The sequence below is a fragment of the Hemicordylus capensis genome, chromosome 6 (assembly GCF_027244095.1).
Source record: "Hemicordylus capensis ecotype Gifberg chromosome 6, rHemCap1.1.pri, whole genome shotgun sequence".
In the NCBI taxonomy this organism is placed as follows: Eukaryota; Metazoa; Chordata; class Lepidosauria; order Squamata; family Cordylidae; genus Hemicordylus; species Hemicordylus capensis.
The window spans coordinates 128,941,522-128,966,145 of NC_069662.1; the positions used below are offsets into that span (position 1 = coordinate 128,941,522).

Sequence of the window (24,624 nt, forward strand, 5' to 3'; positions counted from 1 at the left end):
ACTCTTCCTCCAAGGAGCCCAGTGGCTAGAGTGCTGGACGAGGACTGGGGAGACCCGAGTTCAAATCCCCATTCAGCCATGAAACTAGCTGGGTGACTCTGGTCACTTCTCTCTCAGGCTTAACCGTCTTCACAGGGTTGTAGTGAGAAGAAACCTAAGTATGTAGTACACTGCTCTGGGCTCCTTGGAGGAAGAGTGGGATATAAAATGTAAAATAATAATAAACCCTGTGAAGTGGGTTAGGCTGAGAGAGAAGTGACTGGCCCAGTCACCTAGTGAGTGTCATGGCTGAATGGGGATTTGAACTCAGGTCTCGCCGGTCTTAGTCCAACACTCTAACCACTACACCACACTGGCTCTTTCTTATTTATTTATTTATTTATTTATTATTATTCATCTCAATCTCCCACCTTTCAGAGGTAGCTTTCCCTATGGCCACCTATTCAGTTTTATGGTGGAGGTAAGATCAGAATCAGAGGGCAACCTCTTATATCTTAGCATGCCAAGGTTGCGATCCATGCATGCTTACTTGGAAGAAGATCCCACTGAATTTCGTGGGGAAGCATAAGCTTCTGAGGAAACAGATAAGTCAGGGTGGACATCCCATTTAAACTAATTATTATTACTGAGTAAATGTGGTTGGGGATGGGCTGTAGGATGTATTCAAAATGCACATTATATATTGCAGCAATGTGGTGATAGAGGCACATTCCATGTATGCCTGTCATTCCTGATCCATCTAGTGATAAGGAAGTGGATAAGGATGGCAGTCCTTAGTTGGATTAAAGTAAACGTGTGACTCTTCTTCAGTGGTGCCTCCCATTATGTATTGGTTGTTGTTTACATGTGTGCGTAAACCATATGCTTCTGGTAACGTTAAAAGTAAAGTTAAAAGTAAAGTTGTGCTGTCGAGTTGGCGGCAACTGGTGACCACAGAGCCCTGTGGTTTTCTTTGGTAGAATAGAGGAGGGGTTTACCATTGCCATCTCCCATGCAGTATGAGATGATGCCTTTGATCATCTTCCTATATCGCTGCTGCTTGCTCCCCAGGCAAGTTACTTCCCTGCTGCACTATTAGGTGGTGTACAGAGAATGAATTAGTCCTGTTATTTCAAATAAAGAACTCGTTCCATGTGTTCTTAACCTTCCACCATTTAGGTCATGCCCAGTGTTTGTTTGTTTAACATACTTCTATGCTGCCCACTACAGAGGGTAGATCCCTATAATTGTTTTCATCTGTGTGTGGAATGAGTTTTGTTCTGGGTGGCCGTATCAAGGCAGTGTGCATGCACATGCATTCAGAATGGGGCCTTCCTGATTCAACCTGAGTGGGATCTTAAATTAACTGAGCAGACATCAAAAAATTTGTATGCACATGCGCATGCCGTGGAAGAAACACTGGTCATGACCATGCATTTTAAGCAGCAGAACTGATTGGCTGACATCCTAACACACTTGCAGAAGGATGTTGTGCTAGCGTAGGGTTCCCAACTTGTAGTACTCCAGATGTTGCTGAGCTACAATTCCCATAACCCCCCACCCACTGCAATTTATTGTGGCTGGGGATGATGGGGATTGTAGTTCCTCAGCATCTGGAGTGCCACAGGTTAGGAACTCCTGTGGTAGTGCAAAACGGTTGTGCTAGCTATTCACACTAAGTCCTGAGCTTGCATTCCAGACTAGTGTTACAGTACTGCAAACCTGCTTGCTCAATAAGTGTGCAACCTACAATTCATCTCTTTTGTTTTCACAGGATTTTTTGCACAAGAGTGCAGTTCTGCAAATCCATATTTTAATGCCACTATGTACTCTTGCGCATGCAACATTTTGCTTGTTACTCAAGCACTTCATTAAGATGTCAGCCACTGACTTTTCTAGCCATTGTATATCATCACATGGTAGTCTGTCAACCACAAGAACAAAAAATATTTATATACCACTTTCCAACAAAAGTTTCCAAAGCAGTTTACATAGAGAAATAAATAAATAAATAATATGATGGATCCCTGTCCTCAAAGGGTTCAAAATCTAAAAAGAAATATAAGATAGACACCAGCAACCATCACTGGAGGGATGCTGTGCTGGGGGTGGATAGGGCCAATTGCTCTTCCCCTGCTAAATAAAGAGAATCATTATGTTAAAAAGGTGCCTCTGTGCCCAGTTAGCAGGGGTTAGAGTTAGGGTCAGTGGAGAGACAAGTAGCAGTTACTACTTACACCCCAAGTGGCAGCAGATGTTTTATTATTCCATTCTTATATATTCCTTTAGTGTGCTGAAGTATTCTGGGTCATTGTGTGATTTCCAGTTCAAGTATTGACACTGACATGTTATAGAAAAACAGCAAAGGCTAAATCTTAATTCAGCCTAGGGCCTTAATGTGGGAGATTATGGTGAAGCCATCAGTAGGCAGAAGAGCAGACAACATTTTAGCAATAGCAATAGCACTTACATTTATATACCGCTTTATAGCCGGAGCTCTACCGGAGAAGGGGCTGCTGCAATTTGGTGCCTTCTTTTCAGATTATTAAAAAAGGCAAATAGTGTGAGCAGCATGAGACAAGAGAGGGATGATGCCATTTGTTAGATCTTTAAAGATTAAAATCACAACTGTTCTCTCTTGAACCTTGAATACTGAATTCAGACTCCACAAAGGTGTTGACAACTTAACTGATTTATTTACAATAGGGATAGGCAACCTTGGCTCTCCAGCTGTTGCTGAACAATAAATTGTGATAAAGATGACAAATATTTATATACTGCTTTTCCAAAAAAGTTCCCAAAGTGGTTTATATCTATCTGTCTAACTATCTGTCTAAATAAATAAATAAATAAATAAATAAATAAATAAATGCAAGCCAGCCCCTGGTGGCACAGTGGTAAAACTGCCGCCCTGTAACCAGAAGGTTACAAGTTCAATCCTGACCAGGGGCTCAAGGTTGACTCAGCCTTCATCCTTCCGAGGTCGGTAAAATGAGTACCCAGAAATGTTGGGGGCAATATGCTAAATCATTGTAAACCGCTTAGAGAGCTGCGGCTATAGAGCGGTATATAAATGTAAGTGCTATTGCTATTGCTATTGCTATTGATAAATAAATAAATAAATAAATAAATAAATAAATGGATCCCTGTCCCCAGAGGGCTCACAATCTAAAAAAGGGAAACATAAGACAGACACTAGCAACAGCCACTGGAGGGATGCTGTGCTGGGGATGGATAGGGCCAGTTGCTCCCCCCCCCACACCACTAAATAAAGATAATCACTGCTTTAAAAAGGTGTCTCTTTGCTCAGCAGGGGACTAACTGTGGCTGGGGATGATGAGAGTTGTAGTTCAGCAACAGATGGAGAACCAAGGTTGCCTACCCCTGCTTTGCAAGGTTCTATGTGGATGTTCGACAGGGATCTTAACACAGGCCTGATGCAGGGGGTTATGAGAATTGTAGTCCAACAACATCTGGGGACCCAAGCTTGAGAATTCTTGGTCTAAGGCAGAGGTTTTCAATCTGTGGTACTCCAGATGTTGCTGAACTACAGGTCCAATTATTCCCAGCTACAATACATTGTAACTTGGGATGATGGTAGTTGTAGTTCAACAACATCTGGAGTACCACAGCTTGGGAACCCCTGGTCTAAAGGAAGAGAGGGGAGGGGTGAGATTCTAGAGGCTGGGCTGTTCTTAAAAACACAGTTGCTTCATTGTGCCTAGATCTAGCACAATAAGTAAAAGGCCTTGAATCAATTGATGTGCCATTGGAACCCACAAGGTGGAGCCCAAATCATCTTTTGCAAGGAGAAAGAATATTTCCCGCTCATATTCAGTGTGATGAAATGATCAAGAAATACAGAATTATCCACACAGTTCCTGCTAATTTAGCACAATTGGTGTAAAAAATGCATTGCTTACTGTCCCAAAAAGGGCTCACATCTACCTGGAAGCAACTAATTGAAGACCTGGCTTGTTGCCTAATCACAGTTCTAAGGGGGCTACCAGTGATAATGAGGTTGTGAGGGAAGAGTAGTTATTGTATGGGTCTTCTTTACCTGGATTATAGTATGTGAGGTCACAAGGCATAAAGCACATAGAATATTTACATTAGGAGATAAGCTACAAATTATGGCCCCGCTCACTAGACCATGTGAATAGCTTTGGGACAGATACTTTCAAAGACTGGAGCTTGCCGATGATAGTCCACTGGCTACGATCTCACTGTGAGGAAGATGTATGAATTTCCTCTTGCATTGGAAACATTAAAAACAGATGCCCAAGAGATGTGCCTATCTTCTTTAGCTGCTTCTCAGTAACATCCAAAAGTCACCCTTGGGGTCTGCCCTTCAATATGTTCTATTTTTAAAGAGCCTTTTAACCATCACCTCATCATGCTTTGCCTTATTTTGTCACGACTTCGCTACCCCTGCCTGTTTGGCACTTGACATATATTATGTATGGTTCCTTTGAGACTCCAAGTATGCGCGGACTTTCTTCAGCAGAAATCCCTCGCCTCTTCATTACACTGCGATTCCCAGTGCTATTTGGTTGTGAGCCATAACTGTCAAATGTGTAGTGCAGACATGTCCTGAAATAGCACAGTCTTGTTTCGGTGAGAACGAATAAGTCAACTTCAGCGTTCTCTTTAGCAATAATTGGAGAGACCTCTCTCACATACGGACCCCAAAGATGGAAAATAGGTTCATTTCTGCCTGATCAGCTTCTCTGTGTAACGTGAAAGAAAAAGTACACATACCAACATATTCTTGTTGGCTAATTGACTAGGTTTGGGAAATGCTGGTGCTCACAAGTACAATTTCTTCTACTTAAGATCTATAATTACTTTTCCATATGATATATTAAGAGGCAGTGGTTGTGTGGTGGCCTCAAAAGAAGTCATAGTTAAAGCAATAACCATACAATATTGCCATCAATGCCATGTCATTTCAGTGCAGTTCAGTTACATCCGATGTAGAGGTTCTCGAACTTGGGTCCCCAGTTTTTCTCTGGACTACAACTCCCATCATCCCCAGCCACACTGTTCAAAGGCAGTGTAGATAACTGCAAATGATTGCTGCAGTAGGGATGAGCCCGAACCAGTTCAGGAAGCTGCAGGTAGGGCGGGGATCAGTTCCTTTAAAAAGCAGGTAAGCAGGTCCTTACCTGCTCCTCTGCCGCCCCACTGCTTTTCTAGGCATGGCACCCGCTTTTCAAAAGGCCGTGTGCAGCGGCAGCGCTCCCACATCTGCAGCGCTGCTCCCACATCTGGGTGCGGTGCCACTTTCCAAAAGGCCATGCGGGGCTGCAGTGCTGCTCCCGCATCCACATGTGCATTCTGACACCACGCGCATGCCACTAGGAGCAGCACTGCAGTCACACACGGCCCTTTGGCAAGCAGGTGCCGCGCTTGGAAAAGCGATGGGCCAGCGGAGGAGCAGGTAAGGAACTGCTTATCTGCTTTTTAAAGGAACCGATCCCCACCCCACCAAACAAGTTTGAAAAGAGGCACCTGACCCTGTTCGGCGTGTCCCTACGGAGGCGCAGAACTGGTTCAGGCACATCCCTGTGCTGCAGAGGAGAGCTGGTTTTATGGTAGCAAGCATGCCGCCCTGTAACCACAAGGTTACAAGTTCGATCCTGACCAGGGGCTCAAGGTTGACTCAGCCTTCCATCCTTCCGAGGTCGGTAAAATGAGTACCCAGAATGTTGGGGGCAATATGCTAAATCATTGTAAACCGCTGAGAGAGCTCCAGCTATAAAGCGGTATATAAATGTAAGTGCTATTGCTATTGCTATGACTTGTCCCCCTAGCAGGGTCCACCCTGGTTGCATTTGAATGGGAGACCATATGTGAGCACTGTAAGATATTCCCCTCAGAGGATAGAGCCGCTCTGGGAAGAACATCTAGGTTCCAAGTTCCCTCTCTGGCATTTCCAGGCTAGGGCTGAGAGAGATTCCTGCCTGCAACCTTGGAGACACCAGTTTGTATAGACAATACTGAGCTAGATGGACCTATGGTCTGACTCAGTGTATGGCAGCTTTCTATTTTCCTATGTTCCCCCCTCCCCACCACCATTATACTGAAGGTGTGGCAGGAGAGGGAGCCTTATTGCAACCATTATTCCTCCTCTGATTGCCATATATTTTAGGCACAGTTTTACTTGTGCACTGCTTTCTCCCCATGATTGGGGATAATTTGGATTTTCCAGAATTATAGAGCCAGAGTTATAGAAATCTACATAGGTTCAGTTGTAAACATATAGGTTCTGTAGAACAGGTTTGATCACCTGCTCTGTAAAACCTATATATGTACAGTTGAACTTATGTCGATTTATTTCCTTGGGCTCAGAGACCCGTTCTCAACCTTGTTGGGAACCTCTTCTAGGACTGTCTCTCCAGATGTTATTGGACGACCACTCCCATCATCCCCAGCCACAATGACAACATCTGGAGACCCAAGGTTGTGAGCCCTTCTTCTATAGAGAATCCTTTTTTCAAATGTTATATCAGAATAACTTGGGAGAGGAATGAAGAGAGGTCGAATAGCATAGTGGCCGGGAATGAGCAATGAAGCAGGACTTGCTGAGTCCAAATCTTGCCCCTGCCATTAATTCACGAGGAGGGTGTTAAGCATGCCACACTCCCTCTTGGCCTCAGTGAGTCCTGACCCACATCTGCAATATGGGGGTAGCTAGCAACTCTCCCTACTTAATCCAGCACAGAATCTCTCAAGTGGCTGTTGCTGGTGTCTTCCTTGTGTTTGTTTTTAGACTGAGCTATTTGCAGACTGGGAGCCATCTTTCGTTTCTGAAAGGATACTAACAAGATTCTAAGTGGTTTGGACACTTTGGGGATGGGACTGTACTGTAGCTCAATGGAAAAGCATCTGCTTTGTGTGCAGAAGATTCCAGGCTAGGCTAGCCATATTCTGGCTTTCCAAATCCGGGTGCCTAATTTGCATATTATGTAAATTGGCTTGAATATAATTTTTGATAAGTCTGCTTCTACAAGGGCTAGAGCTTAGTTTTTTTTTAAAAAAAAATATTCGCAGAAGGCTTCATGCTGCGGTGTAAATGTTGAATGAAGCCACTTCGAATTACACTCGTGGCATTGAGGGAAGCAGCCTCTCCCCTCTGCTCCCGGGTTTGCTTTCATGCAAGTTAACATGGCATACCTCCATGTTTTCCTTCTAGCTAATGTGGGGTGGGGGGAGATTACTAAAGAGCTACATCTGCATTTCTAAAGAGAGTATCCTTCTTATCATGCTAATGATTCTACGTCAGTGCCTCTCCCTATTTGCTCCGGCATTTTCAGGAAAAGTAGCTTAAAACCAGCATTTTAAAAACCAGGGAATACACAGAGATACGCTAGAATTTACAAGACAAAGCCTGATTTGTGGGTGGAGTGGGTCCAAGGATCTCGAAGGGGCTTTGGGGTAAGTTTGGTTGGAGTGTGAATGCACACACTTTCTTCTGCAGGAGATTTGTGGTAGAAGCACTGTCTGTAAAGCCTCCTGGAAACTGAACCTGGGAAAGGCTCCTGCCTGAAACCTTGGGGTGACACTGCCAGTCAGTGTAGATAATATGGAGCACTAGATGGATGTCTGACTCGGTATAATGCACCTTCCTATGTCATTATGCCCTGTTGTGAACTTCACCTTTTAAGCCCCAAAGCTTTCCTTTCTGTAATCCCCTCATCCCTTCCCTGTCTTCCCTTATATTAAGCAGCAGAGATCACCTCTTGCCACCTTCAGTTGGACCTTGTAGTGAACCAGCTCCACAATACCATCCAGCAGCTTCCTGATTTTGGCCTCCTCTGCTTCATGGGATGCACCCTCTGACCCTGGCACATGCACACTCACAACAAACAGCTTCCTATGTAACATTTGAAAGCCCTATACAAATTATTGTTATTGTTGTTGTTGTTATTGTTGTTATCATCATCATCATCATCATTAATTGCATTGAAGATGCAAAAATATTATGGGACTTCCGACTACAAACAGACAAACATCTGCCACTCAATACACCAGATATAACTGTAGCCGAGGAGAAAGAAAAACAAGTTAAAATAATCGACATAGCAATACCAGGTGATAGCAGAATAGAAGAAAAAGAAATAGAAAAAAATCACAAAGATACAAAGATCTACAGATTGAAATTGATAGGCTGCGGCAGAAGACCCAAATAATCTCAGTAGTAATTGGTGCCCTAGGTACAATTCCAAAACACCTTGAAGAGCACCTCAACACCATAGGGGCCACAGAAATCACAATCAGCCAATTACAAAAAGCAGCTTTACTGGGAACAGCCGATTGAGTGATTGTTAAATTTATATACCACCTTTCATTAAAACAATCCCAAGGTGGTTTACAGCAAAATTTAAAAACAAGTTTGTAAAAAGGATACAATTAAAATATTAAGTGAAAAATATTAAACAAATCTGATTAAAATTTTTAAAAAATTACAAAAAGCAACTTTACTGGGAACAGCCTCTATTCTGCGATGATATCTATAATAACAACAGTAACAATATTGATAATAAAATTCAGCCATCCCAGGTCCTTGGGAAGGACTCGATGTTTGGATAAAACAAACCAGTCAATAACACCTGTCTGACTGTGTAAACAAGAAATAATTAATAACTAGCTGAACCCGCACAGAGCATCTGTGCGGTAGTTCACTTCCTTTTTGGGGTTAATTGGGAGAATTTGTTTGGCTGGTCCTCCCACAGCCCTCTCACTCACTCTGTCCCCCCCACAACAGCTCTCTTGCTCGCTCTGCCCCCCCCCACCGCCTCTCTCGCTCGCTCTGTCTCTCCCCCCGTGCCACTCTCGCTCGCTCCGTCTCTCCCCCGTGCCTCTCTCGCTCGCTCTGTCTCTCCCCCCGTGCCTCTCTCGCTCGCTCTGTCTCTCCCCCGCGCCTTGCTTGCTTGCGCTGTCTCTCCCCCGCGCCTCTCTCTCTCTCGCTGTCTCTTCCCCCGTGCCTCACTCGCTCGCGCTGTCTCTCCCCCGTGACTCTCTCGCTCGCGCTGTCTCTCCCCCCGCGCCTCTCTCACTCACGCTGTCTCTCCCCCGTGCCTCTCTTGCTCACGCTGTCTCTCCCCCCGCGCCTTTCTCGCTCGCGCTGTCTCCCCCACCTCTCTCGCTCATGCTGTCTTTCCCCGTGCCTCTCTCGCTCATGCTGTCTCTCCCCCCGCACGCCTCCCTCGCTCGTGCTGTCTCTCCCCCCCGCGCGCCTCCCTCGCTCGCGCTGTCTCTCCCCCCGCGCTCCTCTCTCGCTCGCTCTGTCTCTTCCCCCGTGCTCCTCTCTCGCTCGCTCTGTCTCTGTTTTTCATACTTTATAACATTATAGATATTGTTTCATGTTCTCATTCCATTGTTTCAGCCTGTGTTAATGGGAACCAGCCCCTGATGAAGCCTTTGGCAAAACAGCTCCTTATCCCGGGGTGGCTGTCGTGATTTTTCCCTGGTGTGCCCTGTCTCTCACTGCCAATCATTATCAGTAATTACAGAGCAGGTTGCTTGCTTTGTTTGTATGAAGGATTCAAGATTTGAACTACATGCATTTACAACATCCTACTGAATACATTGTCTCCTCTGTTTGGATTTGAGGACTCATTACCTGTACAGTACGTACTCTTCAATTTCTCATTTTGAAGACATCTCGGACTGTGTTTGGACACCTGGATATGCTGGTTTCTCATTCTTTCATTGCAGTTTGTAATTCCATTTGGTATTTTGTCATTGCATTTTGTTACTTGCTATACAGATGTGTTTGATTATTCTCATGTGTGTTGAGAGCTGGCTATTTATTCATTATTTATTTATTTATTTATTTATGTATTATTTTTCTTTTCTTTTTTGTTCATGGGTCTTGTATTCCCCCCCCCCCCCCAAAAAAAACCTTGGAGAGCCACTGCCAGTCAGTGTAGCCAATACTGAGCTAGATGGACCAATGGTCTGACTCAGTATAAGGCATATTCACTGTAATGTGAAGAGTGCTATTATATTCTAATGAGTTCTTAAAATTACTATTGACCCAGCTCCCCATCCAACATTAACCTCATCTTAGTTATGACACTGTATAATTTTACTGCTGGAATGCTACATTACTTGGATTCAAGGTGTTAAAAACCAATATGGCTGCTCTGGATTGTGCTGATACAATCCATCAATGGCCCTCACTTAGATTAACCCTCTGTAAGCAGAAATTCCCTCAGTGAGCAGAAGGAGAATTATGCTGTTGCAAAGGTCCTTGAGTGCGAGGACGAACTTCTTGCACAAGCACAACACTCCTTACATTCACAGAAGGAGTTTCTACTGACTGAGGTTTAGCTAAGATGCCACTCAATTATTATTAAAATGTAATCATATAGTCTACTAGTATGTGTAAGCCCGTTGTAATAACGGGCTCTAGTGGGGGCGGGGTTCCCGCTGCCGCCTCACCTGCCTCGGGCGCACTCTCCGCCCGCTGTTTCTCGTGGCGGCGGTGGCCGCCATCGGGGCCAGTCGCCCCGCCGCGGCCACCGCCTCCTTGGCCCGCACTCCTTTGGCCGAGGCCGCGGCTCCGCCGCCGCCTCGGCCGCACTCTCTGCCCGCCGCTTCTGCTTCTCCCGGTCTCCTGTGGCGGCGGCCTCCGCCATCGGGGCCAGTCGCCCTGCTGCGGCCACCTCCACCTCTGGCCGAGGACTCCACCGGCGGTTGGGTCCAACATGGCCACCCGTCTCTGGGCGGCCGTATCTTTTTTGCCCGATCTGGGCATGCGCTCCGCGCATGCCCAGAACGGGCGAAAAAGACACGGGTGGCATGGCCGCACGTCCAAGGCTTTTATGGAAGAGGATAATCCAATATAAACATGGCAATGTCCATTGATTTCCATGGGTTTAAGCTTGCTTAATTCTGTGTGAAGTTGGGGTATAATATAGACGTAGTGACTATCCAAAATGTGGTGGATAAATGTTGTGAACGCCTGAAAACTCGCACATAAATTGGTGAATGTTGGAGCCAAAATGTGATTGTCAGCATTCCTCCAAAATGGAAGGAAATATGTATGCATTTTTGGACGTTCATAAAACTCATCTGGGATTTTCAACACTCTCTTGTAATATTGACATTCCACCACATTTTGACCCTAACATACACATATTGTGAAGTATTCTTAAATAATCAGCATGGATAGGGATGGGGATATGGCCAAGGAAGGCACAAGCTATTGGTAAGAAATACTTCTTTCATTGACAGCATCTCAGATAGCAATCAAGCTGGTTGTCTGCAAAACAGTCTCTCAGAACAGCTGTTTCTTTAAACATGCTCCCACCCAGCTTGCTAGACCTGGCTACATGCCTAACCACTCTGCATTCAACTTGAACTGTTAAAACATGAATAAAGGATCATGACATATCCAGATGCAAGGTGCCCTTATTTGCATCCAGACTAATTATTTATTTAAGAACTGCTATCCTTAAAAAAAAAAAAAAAGGAATGTGTTTTCCAGTTCCTGTTTGTTTACAGATTATTTATTCTCCCCTTTGCTGTTTCAGTGCTGTGTGTAAGGTAAGATATCAGTAGTATAGAAACAGTTTTTCTTAGCAAAAATTTAAAAAAGGGCTTTGAAGCAAAAGGAGTAATTATTATGATGTGTTCAAATGATATCACTGATCTTTCATCTTTGAAAAATATTGGAGTTAATTATATCAGGATACTGGGTGGAGTTTAACAACATTATATAAGAAGTATTTAGGAGTAATTCATAAAGGATATTGTTGAAAACTTCCCTATTAATGATGTCTTGCCTATATTTCTCGAACCTGAAATTTTCTCTAGAAGTTAGGATTAATTTTCAGTAATTACCTGATGTATTAATTTTCAGTAATAATCTGATAACCTAATAATGCTAAAGAATGTTACCCAGGAAACACTGTGTAAATAATTTAACAGGTTAGATGTGTACCAAACAACAGCAATATTGTGATATTTACTAGTCTGTGGACTGTCTTGTAGATATTCTGAAATCAACTTAAAATATTGTAGTAGCCTAAGAGCTAAATAGGTTTTTCCCTAAAGTATAGATTTATATAAGTTAAAAGCAGTGCATGTGGCCTTTGTTAATAAGGGTTAATAATGTGTGGGTGTAAAAGTGAGGACATTCAAACAGGTTCCCAAATAAGTCATCCCCCCACCCTCACCACCACCCAGAAGTTGGCTCCAAAGTTATCTACATAGAACAGAACAGAGTCTGAACTTCTGGAGCTTTTTCCAAATTCAGGAAAGTTATTCAGAGAACTTTTTGACCGCCTTTGGGATACTTGTCAGAATCAAACCTAACCAGTGATGTAGTTGTGATAGCATATATATCATCTTAAGTAATTATTTTTGTATTAGCTGATATTATTGTTAGCATGACTTCATTATCATGAGAACTGGAAGCTGAGCACAGCAATGAACATTTCAAAATGTGTAAGGAATAATATGATTCTCCATCAATATTTGTCTATTGAACACGCACATCTAATTATGAGCCAGGGCAGCAAAGGTACTGTGTTATTTTAATTTAATTTATTTCTTTAAAATATTGTTTAACCTGCCTTTCCATCATAAGTGCTCATGAAGGATTGCAGTATAAAAGTTAAAAACAAACAGTAATAAAATAATAATAATAATTAAGCCAGATTTTTAAAAAGCAAAACGAAAGTAGAAACAGCATTTTCAGAGATATGTTAATTAGAACTTGGACACTATTTTAATAATAAAATAATACTTGTTAACATTTTAAAAAACTTGAGTTTTACCCAGTTTTCCAAAGCATTCCATGAATACTTTTATTATGTATTGTATTTATGGCTTTATTAGTATGTATGAGTCATTAATAGCTATTTTTGTTTTGTTTTGTTGTTAACAGGAGCATTAAACATTTGAAGGCATTTGGATACCAGTCACTATGTGGAAAAAAGACTCTGTGTTTTGGCTTTTGGTTTTGGCTGTTGCTACAAATTGTCTCGTGTATGGACAAAGCAGAAGGAAGGGATCAAAGCCAAGTTCTCTAGCAGGAAATATTCAGGGTAAAGCCATTTATCTAGAATCCACTATGGGCGTATGAAATATTTCCCAGCCTCCCAGAATAACCTCCAAGAAAGTGACAAACAAATATATACACATTTTATATCTTTGACAGAAAGTCCTGGGTTCTGTTTTCCATCAATACTGGACTACAAGGGACATTTTTATTCAGTTGTACTCAATAGGCGTTGTATATAGAATATATATATATATATAGGGGGAAAACATAGCATAACCATCTATTCAGAATGGTTTGTAAGTTATTAAGATCATTGGCTAATCGGACATTTAGATACATTTGAGTGCTTTTCATGTAGCACTCTAATTAATCTGAGATTATCTCCACCCTGCAGATCTGTTAGGTTTTTCTACAGATTGGAATATCCAGAAGCTTGAATAATTGGGGTCTGGAGAATGGAAGATCTACCAATTACTATATAATGTTTAAGGCCACCAGCTGTGTAAAAGTTGTCTAAATAGCACAACTATTGCCATAATGGTGGACTGCCACAACTAAAGTCAGGAGGCTTGTTTTCAAGATAATCAGGTAGGATGGCATTTCATCCACCCTGTGGGAGACAGAATGAGGGTTGGCAGCGGCGACTGTCCTACCCAGCTCCTGCCTCCCACACTATTACTCTCCCCTCATCCTCCTACCTCACCAATCATGAGCGTCCCTGCTCTACTATCCTGGCTGGGTACTCCTCCTACCCTGATTATGATTGTGAGAACCAGCCTAGGATGTTGGATGACAGGAAGTTTTGACCCAGTGGCATTTTCCATGAGATGACTTGGTGAATAGATTTCTTTCATGCTCAGGGCTGGGCACCATAACAGAGGAAGACATTTTCTTCTAGGCTAGGTTGGCTAATAGCCTTGGTGTCTTTCCTCTTACTGTCTGTGATAGGGCGACTCTGAAATAGCATAGTGGAGGAGCTGAGCAAGCCCCTCCCCTCCACCACACAGATAATTCTCAATGCGAATTGGATCATCCATGCAAATGGTCAATCATGTTGAGGCCTGGCTCACGTGATCCTTGCCACTCAAAAGGCCACATAATCATGCCTTCATGCAATCGGGTGCATGTAGAAGCTCTGCCATCATTTAGACATAGTACTGTCCATGTGGTAGAAATGGGAGGGTTTGTGTTTCTCCTCCACCACACTATTTCAGTACTACCTCTGGCTGAACTAGGGTTTATCTACATTCACTGCAAGCTACACAGGAGGGTGTGTGCCCATGCTTGCCTCTGAAAGGACTGAAAGCCATAAGTGTATTCCTCCAGTAGCTGTTGCTGTCCACTGTTTTGGATTGTGAGTCCCTAAGGGACAGGGAGCCATCTTCTCATTCCTTTGCTCCGTAAGCCACTTTGAACTTGTTTTGTTGTTGAAAAGCAAAATAATAATAATAATAATAATAATAATAATAATAATACGACATGTATGTGTGTAACTGTGCAGTGAATGGTGTTCTCATTCCCTGCTCTCACCATTACCCTGAATCTTAACCTATAAGGCAAAGGTTATCCAATTATCCAATTAATCCTTATAAAATTCAGTTCTGTTTTAGGATAGCCTGTGGCTTATGAGCTAAGATTCAGGGTAATGGTGAAGTCCTGAACTTGTGTACTTGATCCAATGAATTCCAAGTCAAGTGCTCACGGAAGAGCAGTTTGACAATGGATTCCAATGACCTACAGGGAGGTCTTCAAAGAGAGGCTAGACTCAGTTGAGGATGTTCTAGCTCTGGATATCTTGCATTGAGTGGTGGGGGTGGACTAAATCGCCCTCTCCAATTTTATGATTCAAGTTCAAGTGGGCCTAGGCGAGGAGCTAGGGACAGAATGGGGAGGTAAGGACAATATTTGTGTTCTAGCTTATCCAGCACAGAGCATCTGCACGCTAGTACTTCATTGCTCTCCTGGCCCCCTGCCACAGCCACTGCTTTATTGCTCAGTGTCAGCCACTCACTCACTCACTCACTCAGCCACCCCCTTCCCCTTCACTCACTCACTCACTCAGCCACCCCCCACCTCCAGGCCCTGCCCCCAGCCCACTTCTGCTGGTTTATCCAGGTGAATGATTCACTTGTGAGCTGGGAGACTCTCCACCCACAGCAATTTGCCTCCTACTGAGTCAGACCCTTGGTGGTCTATCTTTCTTCTCTCTCTCTTTCCCAACCGCTGGCCTCTGTCGCCCCGCTGAGTCTCCTTGTGAGGAGGACAGCTGAGCCGGGGCTTCCCATCTGGCCTGCACGGATAGCTCTTGGCGCGCTCTCCCACCTGGCTTGGCTGTCCTCCTTGCGAGAAGACTTGGCAGGGCTACACGATGGAGGCCAGTGGCTGGAGCCAACCTAGGCCTCCACTGCGATTCCACTGCTCTTCCTGGAGCGGTCTTCTTGGAGTGGGTTGGAGGAGGAAGGCGCTCCTTGATGTTTATTGGTCATGGCTGCTGTGAGGGCGGGGCAGGGACAGGGCTTGCCACATGCTCCCTAAGCGTTTTATATATAGTGATACTGCTGGTTTAGGGGAGGGGGGCTGCTGCTGCTTCCTGCCCTCCACAAAGTATAGCATACATTATGCTCCCATTGATCTTATTTACCTGGGCTGCCCCTATTCAACCCCGTGTTCTTCCAATGGTTGTTGCTGGTATTTGCCTTGTGCTTCTTTTTAAAATTGTGAGTTCTTTGAGTAATCCCCTCCTTATTCTTTTATCTATGTAAACCACTTTGAGAAGTTTTGTTGATGAAAAGCAGTAAATACTAATACTAATACTACTAATAATAATAATAATGCACAAGAACAGGCACTAAGAACAAATGCAATAAGAGCAAAAGTCGAAAAATCAACAACAAACAGCAATTGACTCCTTTGTAAAGAAGCAGATGAAACCGTGGACCACCTAATCAGCTGTTGTTAAAAGATCGCACAGACTGACTACAAACAAAGGCATGACAAAGTAGCAGAGATGATACACTGGAACATCTGCAAAAAATACAAGCTACCTGTAGCCAAAAATTGGTGGGACCATAAAATTGAAAAAGTTGAAGAAAATGAAGATGTAAAAATATTATGGGACTTCCAACTACAAACAGACAAACATCTGCCACACAATACACCAGATATAACTGTAGTCGAGAAGAAAGAAAAACAAGTCAAAATAATTGACATAGCAATACCAGGGGATAGCAGAATAGAAGAAAAAGAAATAGAAAAAATCACAAAATACAAAGATCTACAAATTGAAATGGAAAGGCTGTGGCAGAAAAAGACCCAAATAATCCCAGTGGTAATTGGCGCCCTGGGTGCAGTTCCAAAAGACCTTGAAGAGCACCTCAACACCATAGGGGCCACAGAAATCACCATCAGCCAATTACAAAAAGCAGCTTTACTGGGAACAGTCTATATTCTGCGACGATATCTATAACAACAGCAACAACATTGACAATAAAATTCAGCCATCCCAGGTCCTTGGGAAGGACTCGATATCTGGATAAAACAAACCAGTCAATAACACCTGTCTGACTGTGTAAAATAATAATAATAAATAATACCAGGGGATAGCAGAATAGAAGAAAAAGAAATAGAAAAAATCACCAAATTCAAAGATCTACAAATTGAAATTGAAAGGCTGTGGCAGAAAAAGACCAAAATAATCCCAGTGGTAATTGGCGCCCTGGGTGCAGTTCCAAAAGACCTTGAAGAGCACCTCAACACCATAGTGGTCACAGAAATCACCATCAGCCAATTACAAAAAGCAGCTTTACTGGGAACAGCCTATATTCTGCGACGATATCTATAACAATTGACAATAAAATTCAGCCATCCCAGGTCCTTGGGAAGGACTCGATGTCTGGATAAAACAAACCAGTCAATAACACCTGTCTGACTGTGTAAACAAGAAATAATAATTACTATATTTACACATAGTCCCAGATGTTATTGACTGGATTTGGTACTTTAATTATCGGGCCTTTTCCAAGGGTCTAGGATAACTAAAGAAAAATTAAAGATATTGTCATATTATTCGTGCTGTCCCAAGTAGTGTGGCCTTCTGTAGTTGATATGTTGTAAGATGTTGAGAAGGTGTTCAAGTTCTTTTGGTTCTGCACCAAGGGCACCAACAACTATAGGCACCACTATTGTTTTCTTGTTCCAGAGCCTCTCAATTTCAGTCTGAAGATCCTTGTATTTAGTTATTTTCTCCAGTTGTTTTTCATTGACTCGTTTATCCCTTGGGATTGCAATATCAATTATCAGAACCTGATTCTTCTCAATGACTGTCAGATCAGGCATATTGTGTGTTAAATGCCTATCAGTTTGTATTCGAAAATCCCAAAGGATTTTTGCCTCTTCATTTTCTATGATCTTCTCAATCGGATGATTCCACCAATTCTTGCTTGCTGGCAATTTGTAATTCTTGCAAAAATTCCACTGGATCATTGCAGCAACTTTGTTGTGTCTTTCCTTATAATCAGTGTGTGAGATTTTCTTACAACAACACACAAGGTGCTCAATCATCTCATCCACTTCCTTGCATAATCTAATAATAATAATAGTTGTTGTTGTTTGTCCTGGAAATCTGTGCTAAGTTAATAGTTTCAATCCCTTGTAAATGAATATGCTTCAGTACTGTTGTTCTGAATTAATGACCATGCGAGTTACATTAGATTTCCCTTAACTTCTCTCTGCTCTGATCCATTTCTGTGTGATGTTACTCTGTATGTTTTTTTCTTCAGCTAAGTGTTTGTTCATTATTTTAATTATCCTTCTAATTCTTGCCCTCTTACAGATTCTGTCTGCTTCATTGATATCCTCTTTATTATGGACAGTTCTGAAAGTGCAAAAGGCCTATTGTTTGATAAGCAGAGAGAGTTTGTTAACAGCTTAAGTGACAAAGTGTTCTTCTTGAAGCCTATCAGAGTCCAAAGGTATGACATCAAACTGGCAGCCATGCAGTTCAGCAGCACAGTCAAAATCGACCATCCGTTTACAAGCTGGACAGGACTGCAGAGGTTTAAGCAGGAAGTCCTCAGAATGGCCTATATTGGACAAGGCACCTATTCGTATTATGCTATTTCTAATGCGACTCAACTGTTCAAAGCAGAAGGTCGTAAAACCAGCATCAAAGTGGCTGTGCTGATGACAGATGGTATTGACCACCCAAAAAGTCCTGATGTCCAGGTCATATCTGAAGCTGCGAGAGCACTTGGAGTATCTTTCATTACCATTGGCCTTTCTGAAGATGCCAATAAAGCCAAATTACGTTTAATATCTGGTGATTCACCAGGAAAGCCTATTCTGCTTCTGACCGATGCCAGCCTTTCAGAAAAAATACGAAAGCAGTTGGTAAGTCAAATTTTGAAAGTTATATTGCTTCATTAAAAAAAATTTTGTGTGTGTGAAGCTTAATCTCATGGGTTTTTCTCTTTTCTTTTTTTGCTCCACACTTTGGCCCACTCCACACTTTGGCCCACTCCACACTTTGGTCTACCCCATCTCCTGTTTTTTGGAAAGGCAGGGAGTTAAACGAGTGGGAAGAGGGGCATGGATAGCAGCCAGATAAAGGGAAGAGGGGAGGAAAGAGATTGGCATGCAGCGTGCAATGCATGCATACCATGGGCTCAAAGAGATCAGGGTGGAAAGATTGGGGTACCAATTCCCCCACCCAGTGGGAAGAACAGGGTGGGAAGGTATCATGTGGTGTGCTCCTCACACCATGGAGGAGGATTGTCATGATACCTCAGGTGCTAAAAGGCTGGGGCCATGGGCCTAAAGCTAGCCCCTCCCTCCAATTCTGGAACATGCATTCCTCCAAAACCTTGTGTCTGCCCCTAGCCTTTATATTCATTAAAATGAAGATAAACCACCATGGAGATATGTGTAATTCCAATTAAGAGAAAACAGACAACTCTCAGATGGCATGTGTCCCCTCAGAAGTTACACAATATAAATAAATCCAACAACCCTATGTGTTGGAGAGGATGTGGGCTGAAGGGATCCTACACTCATATGTGAAGGGAATGGCCAATAGTAGCAAAATCCTGAGAGGATGTCTTTCAGCAAGTGGCAACCATTATGGAACAAAAACTCTCTCCAGAACTCCAATTAGCTCTCATCTTAATTTCTGACCATTTAGGTTCAGACCTCCTCCACAAAAATATAACAATACTACAAGTTCGTACACATGACCCAAATTGCTGCCAGGTGGGGAGGGCTGGTCGGGAGGCCCCACACATGACCTCCCTCCCCAGTTCACTCTGCCGCTCACCACAGCACATGAGCAGTGCCACGGTGAATGGCAGAGCAGAGAGCCGGAGGAGGAAGTCCTCCAGCTTCCCTCAGCCGGGCACTCTTGCTCCAGGCATGCTATATGCTCGGGTTACATGCAGCCCAAGCATACACATGATCCTGGCACTGGGGTTAAGGATGCTCTCGTGCCCTTACTCCTGGCTAAAGTTTGGGGCAAAAAGTAGGGTAAGCCAGGGTGAGAACGCTGGGATTGGGGGTGATCCTGGTGCTCCACATGAGCAGCCTAACCCAGGCTGGGCTGCCCTTGCTCGGGTAGGCTGCTCGTGAGAATAGCTTTTACTTCTGTCAGCAGCTAGAATGGAAATTGTTTTGCATTGGAGGACGGGTAACACGGGATCACTGAATGTATGGTATGCTAGAATGTGGGCAATTGCATTAGCAGGGGGAGAAGTCACACAACAACTAAGAATCACTAAGGGAATAACCAAGGAAGGCAAGTTCCTTAATACACAGTGTGCCTTCATTAGTCATGTCAACAATTCTCAGGATTATCCAAGGTCACAGTCAAAATTCCTTTTGGTGGGATGTGTTGGGATAGAAAGTGTCAGAGCTGTTCATGCTTTGAGACTATATTTGTACTTTGTACTGATGGCATGTGTGCAGCAAATGATGTTTTGGTTAGTTCATTTGGTAATACTTATTTGCTAGATCCACTATTGATACATTAGTGCAATTTTATAACTTTTGACTGGAATGCTCTGAATTCTGCATGTGTTTTTGTTTGTAATGACATTCTTTCCCCTTCTTTAATGTTATGAAAAATGCTCAGTAAAATATATTTACAAACAAACACACAAACCAAGACACTTGACCAAATGTTGATTTTTAACACTTTCCCCACAATGGGCTTACTAGGCTCTTCAGTGAAGATCTGCTTCCCTGGAGACAGTTCTTCTAATTTATAATTTGTGTGTAAACCACTTTGAGAAATTTGGTTGAGAAGTGGTTTATAAATATTCATAGAAGTAGTAATCATGACATATGTGCTCTTGACACATCCCTCTCCTAATCATGTGTGCCGTGGACTTTATCATCCAAACTGGCCCATACTTAACCCTTGATGAGGTGCACTTAACAATATAGCTTATGTTTGAAATTACAACATCAAATCTAGCAGTGATGTGCATGGACAAGGACCCAAAACAAATGGGCATGGACATTTCAACATCGAAGGATAATTCTTTAGACGAAACGGTAAGAGAAGCAATTTATTATCCAATAGAGAGACAGAAGAAAAACAGGATGTGATTGGGTCAGAAGGCCAGAAACATTAGCCATTCTTGAAGAGCATAACAGAAGTTCTCAAGGGAGGGTTAGAACTGAACATTGTACAAATAGACATGACCAAAGAAAGAAGGAAGTCTCCAGCTGGGAGAGAAAAAGAAATATTATTAACACAGTAAGTGAGAAGGCTCATGAAAAATGTACTGGGATGTGGTTGGTGAGTAGACACTATAGATGACTCAAGGGAAAATTCTACCAAGTGCAGCTTCTTCCATCATTGTCGCATTCTGATGGGACAAACTGCACCGGCTGAAATGTTCCTTCTGTGTAACACTTACAGCTGCTCTCTCAGGATGTGGACCTGACAACCCTACCCAATAATCCACAGTATACCTTGTGGCCTTATTATGTATGAGCAACCAACCATCAACACAAAGAAACTGAGGGCGGGGCCAAAGATTGCAGTCATTCCACCCCACCACCCTCCCCTGTGGTAGTTCATATCTACTAGTATGATCCTGTGAATCAGGCTAATGTCTCTATCAAATCACTTTTGTCACTTTCCAGGCTGTATTCTCTACTAAAAGTGATTAACCTTGCTAATTCACAAGTGAAATGGCTTATCATGTTAACACATTTTCATTACCTTTCCCCCCCAGGAAGCCTTATTTAATGAGCGGGTAAGTTGAACAGACTTTGACTACTCCAGTATGATATAAAGTTGTGATGTTTCTCACATAACATTTTTGTACACAATATCCCCCATGTAAGAAAAAGCATGTACAGTATTCATGGACACCATATTTTGTTTCCCCTCCACAGACACATATCAGTAAAACCACACAAGAATTCTCTTTGTCCCCTTTAAGAGATGTAGATGCAAAAAACAGCCTGGAAGTTATTCCTGAAAAGTCCACCCAGACACAAGGTCTAAAAGGCAAGGGTGCCTTCTCTGGTAGCGGTTGCCTGAGCTTAAGATCACAGATGCAGGGAGAAATGGCTCTCGGTAGCAAAAGGCCAAGAAGGGCAAGCAGAGGAAGTTGGAGGGAACCAAACAGAAAATATTTCATTGCCCTAGGGAGTTAGGGCCTCTTCACATATGATGAAATTCCTACATGGAAAACACTTCTGTGTAACAAGCAATATGCAAGCTGATGAATACAGATGTTTCTTCCATGTGTCTTTTGCTGTGAAGCAAACTAGCAGTACTATGTGTCACTCAGAATCGGATCACTATGAATTTCCTGTAAAGTGTGGGGATGCTTGAAAGTATAATATGGGCAGGAGGGAGGGAGAACTGAACACTTTCCTTGCCTCTGCTTTCCTTTCCCAACCTGCTTCTTTCCAGTCAGTTTTATTCTAAGGGAGTTCAAGAAGTAAACCTCACTAGGGTGGGGGGAAGAAGTAAAACTGGGGCAAGGTTTCTGCTTTAAATTTTCTCTTCATTCACTCCCGCTTTGCAGAAGTTGGCAGAACCTGCATTGACATATCTGTTTTGCTATAATGTCCAATTTACCCCGAGATGCCACATCTACACATCTTTTTCACACAACGCATAATCAACTTGTGGAATTCTCTGCCACAAGATGTGGTGATAGCCAACAACCTGGATGGCTTTAAGAAGGGTTTGGATAACTTCATGGAGGAGAGGTCTATTAACGGCTACTAGTCGGAGGGCTATAAGCCACCTCCTGCCTCAGAGGTAGGATGCCTCTGAGTACCAGTTGCATGGGAGTAACAGCAAGAGAGAGGGCATGCCCTCAACTCCTGCCTGTAGGCTCCCAGTGGCATCTGGTGGGCCACTTGTATGAAAGAGGATGCTGGACTAGATGGGCTTTGGGCCTGATCCAGCAGGGCTGTTCTTATGTTCTACCTATAACTTGCCACTACATACATATTGTGTCACATACAGGTATCCACTAGTACTGAACCATACTGTGGATGGGGGTCCCCAATGTGTGGGGCCTGGGCCAATTGTGCCCCTTGCCCACCCCCTTAAAAAGGCCCTGCTTTCCATGATGTAGGAATGTTGTGATGGTAGAAACAGCCCTCAGATCTTCCAGGACAAAGACAGCTCCTCTTCATCATGATGTAATTAGAAGTCTCTTTTGTTTCGGTGGGACTTTTGTTTCTTTTTGTTTTGAATAAGTATGTTAAGGTGCTCAGAAAAGTATTTTGTCAGTTTCATAATTTATATGTGAAAGAACCAGATTTTTCTGGGTTTGTTGCCTTAGAAATTACTTATCCAATTGGTTTTTGACATATTCTCTGTCACCTGCTTTGAGGACCAAAATGGTTGTAATAAGTATTGTAAATAATAATAAATTGTATTCATGGATAATTCTTTTTAATGTCTATCTCCTTCTGTTTTTAGACTGTGACCAAAAGCATTAAATTATGTGTATATTTTGAAATATGAAACTGTTGCTGATGAGTCTGTTTAAACCTCTAGTGTGAACCGAAAACGTGTGGATGTCAAAAGGGAGACAAAGGAGCTGCAGGGCCCCCTGTGAGTATGTTTTTTGTGACAGTTATAAATAGGTTGGCGTCTGTCAGAAGGAAAAGGGGAAGCAATTGTTCATTGTTTGCTCAGGAAAGAGCAAATAGTGTGGGTTTTCAGATGGAGAAAGATCGATTTAAATAGCCATTAGGAAAATGTTCTGACCAAAGGACTGGTCTGCACAAGCTGGTGGCCCTCTCCGGAGTTGGGAATGTGTACTGACACAGCTGGGTTTGTGATGAACAGGAAGAGTAGACCAGAGTCCTGATAAGGTCAGTTCCATGGATGCCCCAAGATCAGTTTGTATCAGAGACAGGGTGTCAAATGCTACCCTGCTTTTTTCAAGCTATGGTGGTGATAGTTGACACTTGATTTCATTTGTGTAGCTATGCACATAAACACACACACACACACACACACACACACCTGATGCCACCGAAGTCACCGCCTCCTCTTCCTTTGCAGCAGCAGTAGCCACTGCCCTGTGGCACAGTGTGCTCATCCTCCTCTTTCTATGGAGCATCTTCAGTACTTTAGTACCATTCCCTTTTCTCATTATCAGACCAGTGCCAAAGGAGGGAGGAAGCAGTGATAGCAAAGAGGTGGGGCGGGGGTTGCTGCTCGGATGCTGGCGGAGGACAGCACAGGGAAGCAGGTGGGGCAGTGGAGGGCATCTTGCTACCCTGCGTGTGCCTCGGTAATTGGCAGCCTGTGTTGACCATCTCCGATGGAATGACTGGCCCAGTTAGTTATGATTGTGTCTCATTGCTTTCATTGGGATGTTCAGCACAATTCTATGCAGGCTTTTGCAAAACTAAGCCCCAGCATGTTCAAGTGCAATACAGATTGCAGTCTGTATTTTGAATTGCAGCCTTTATCTGTCTAACTTTAGCTGAATTGGGACCATATATTATGATGCTGGTTATCACTAATGTAAAGGTAAAGTGTACCGTTGAGTCGGTGTCGATTCCTGGCGATCACAGAGCCCTGTGGTTTTTCTTTGGTTGAATACTATTGCCATCTCCCGCGCAGTATGAGATGATGCCTTTCTGCATCTTCCTATATTGCTGCTACCCAATGTAGAGGTTTCCCATACTGGGAAGCGTAGCAGTGAGAATTGGAACCGGTAACCTCATGCTTGCTAGGCAAGTCATTTCCCTGCTGCACCACTACCTTGACGATAGTTATAGGCAATGCTTTAAACATTTTTTAAAAATTAAATGTCAAATAAATGCATATACAAATATTCATCCCTGAATAATCTGCACAGTACCTCAGGTACCATAGAGAAACAAGCATTCTCCAACCTCTGAACCTCTGCACGCACCCATATCCCTCACTAGCTTCCTGCTGGTTCCAAGGACCCCTTAAGGAACCTAAAGCTGTTTTTCAGCACCATCTTGGAAGGTGCACAAGAAGTGCTGAGTGGTCTAGTCCTTTCCTAGTGCTTTCCCCAAGTGCTGGGAAAGGATTACATTTCCCAGCACTTCCCACGTGCTTTCCAATATGCTGCTGAAATGCAGCAGGGTTCTGTGCTCTTTAAGAGGCC

The 24,624-nt window shown here is 43.2% G+C and overlaps 1 protein-coding gene across 1 annotated transcript in view; it reads left to right on the forward strand.

Annotated features, from left to right (window-relative positions):
• Positions 1-11,392: 11,392 nt before the first annotated feature.
• Positions 11,393-24,624, forward strand: part of COL28A1 (collagen type XXVIII alpha 1 chain) — a 128,643-nt gene continuing 115,411 nt past the window's right edge. Inside the window, exons 1-5 of the mRNA XM_053262460.1 lie at positions 11,393-11,538; positions 12,884-13,043; positions 17,832-18,388; positions 21,235-21,255; positions 23,028-23,084. Of these exons, the coding sequence (XP_053118435.1) occupies positions 12,923-13,043; positions 17,832-18,388; positions 21,235-21,255; positions 23,028-23,084 (756 nt within the window). The 5' untranslated portion in view covers positions 11,393-11,538; positions 12,884-12,922. The remainder of the gene's footprint in view (positions 11,539-12,883; positions 13,044-17,831; positions 18,389-21,234; positions 21,256-23,027; positions 23,085-24,624) is intronic.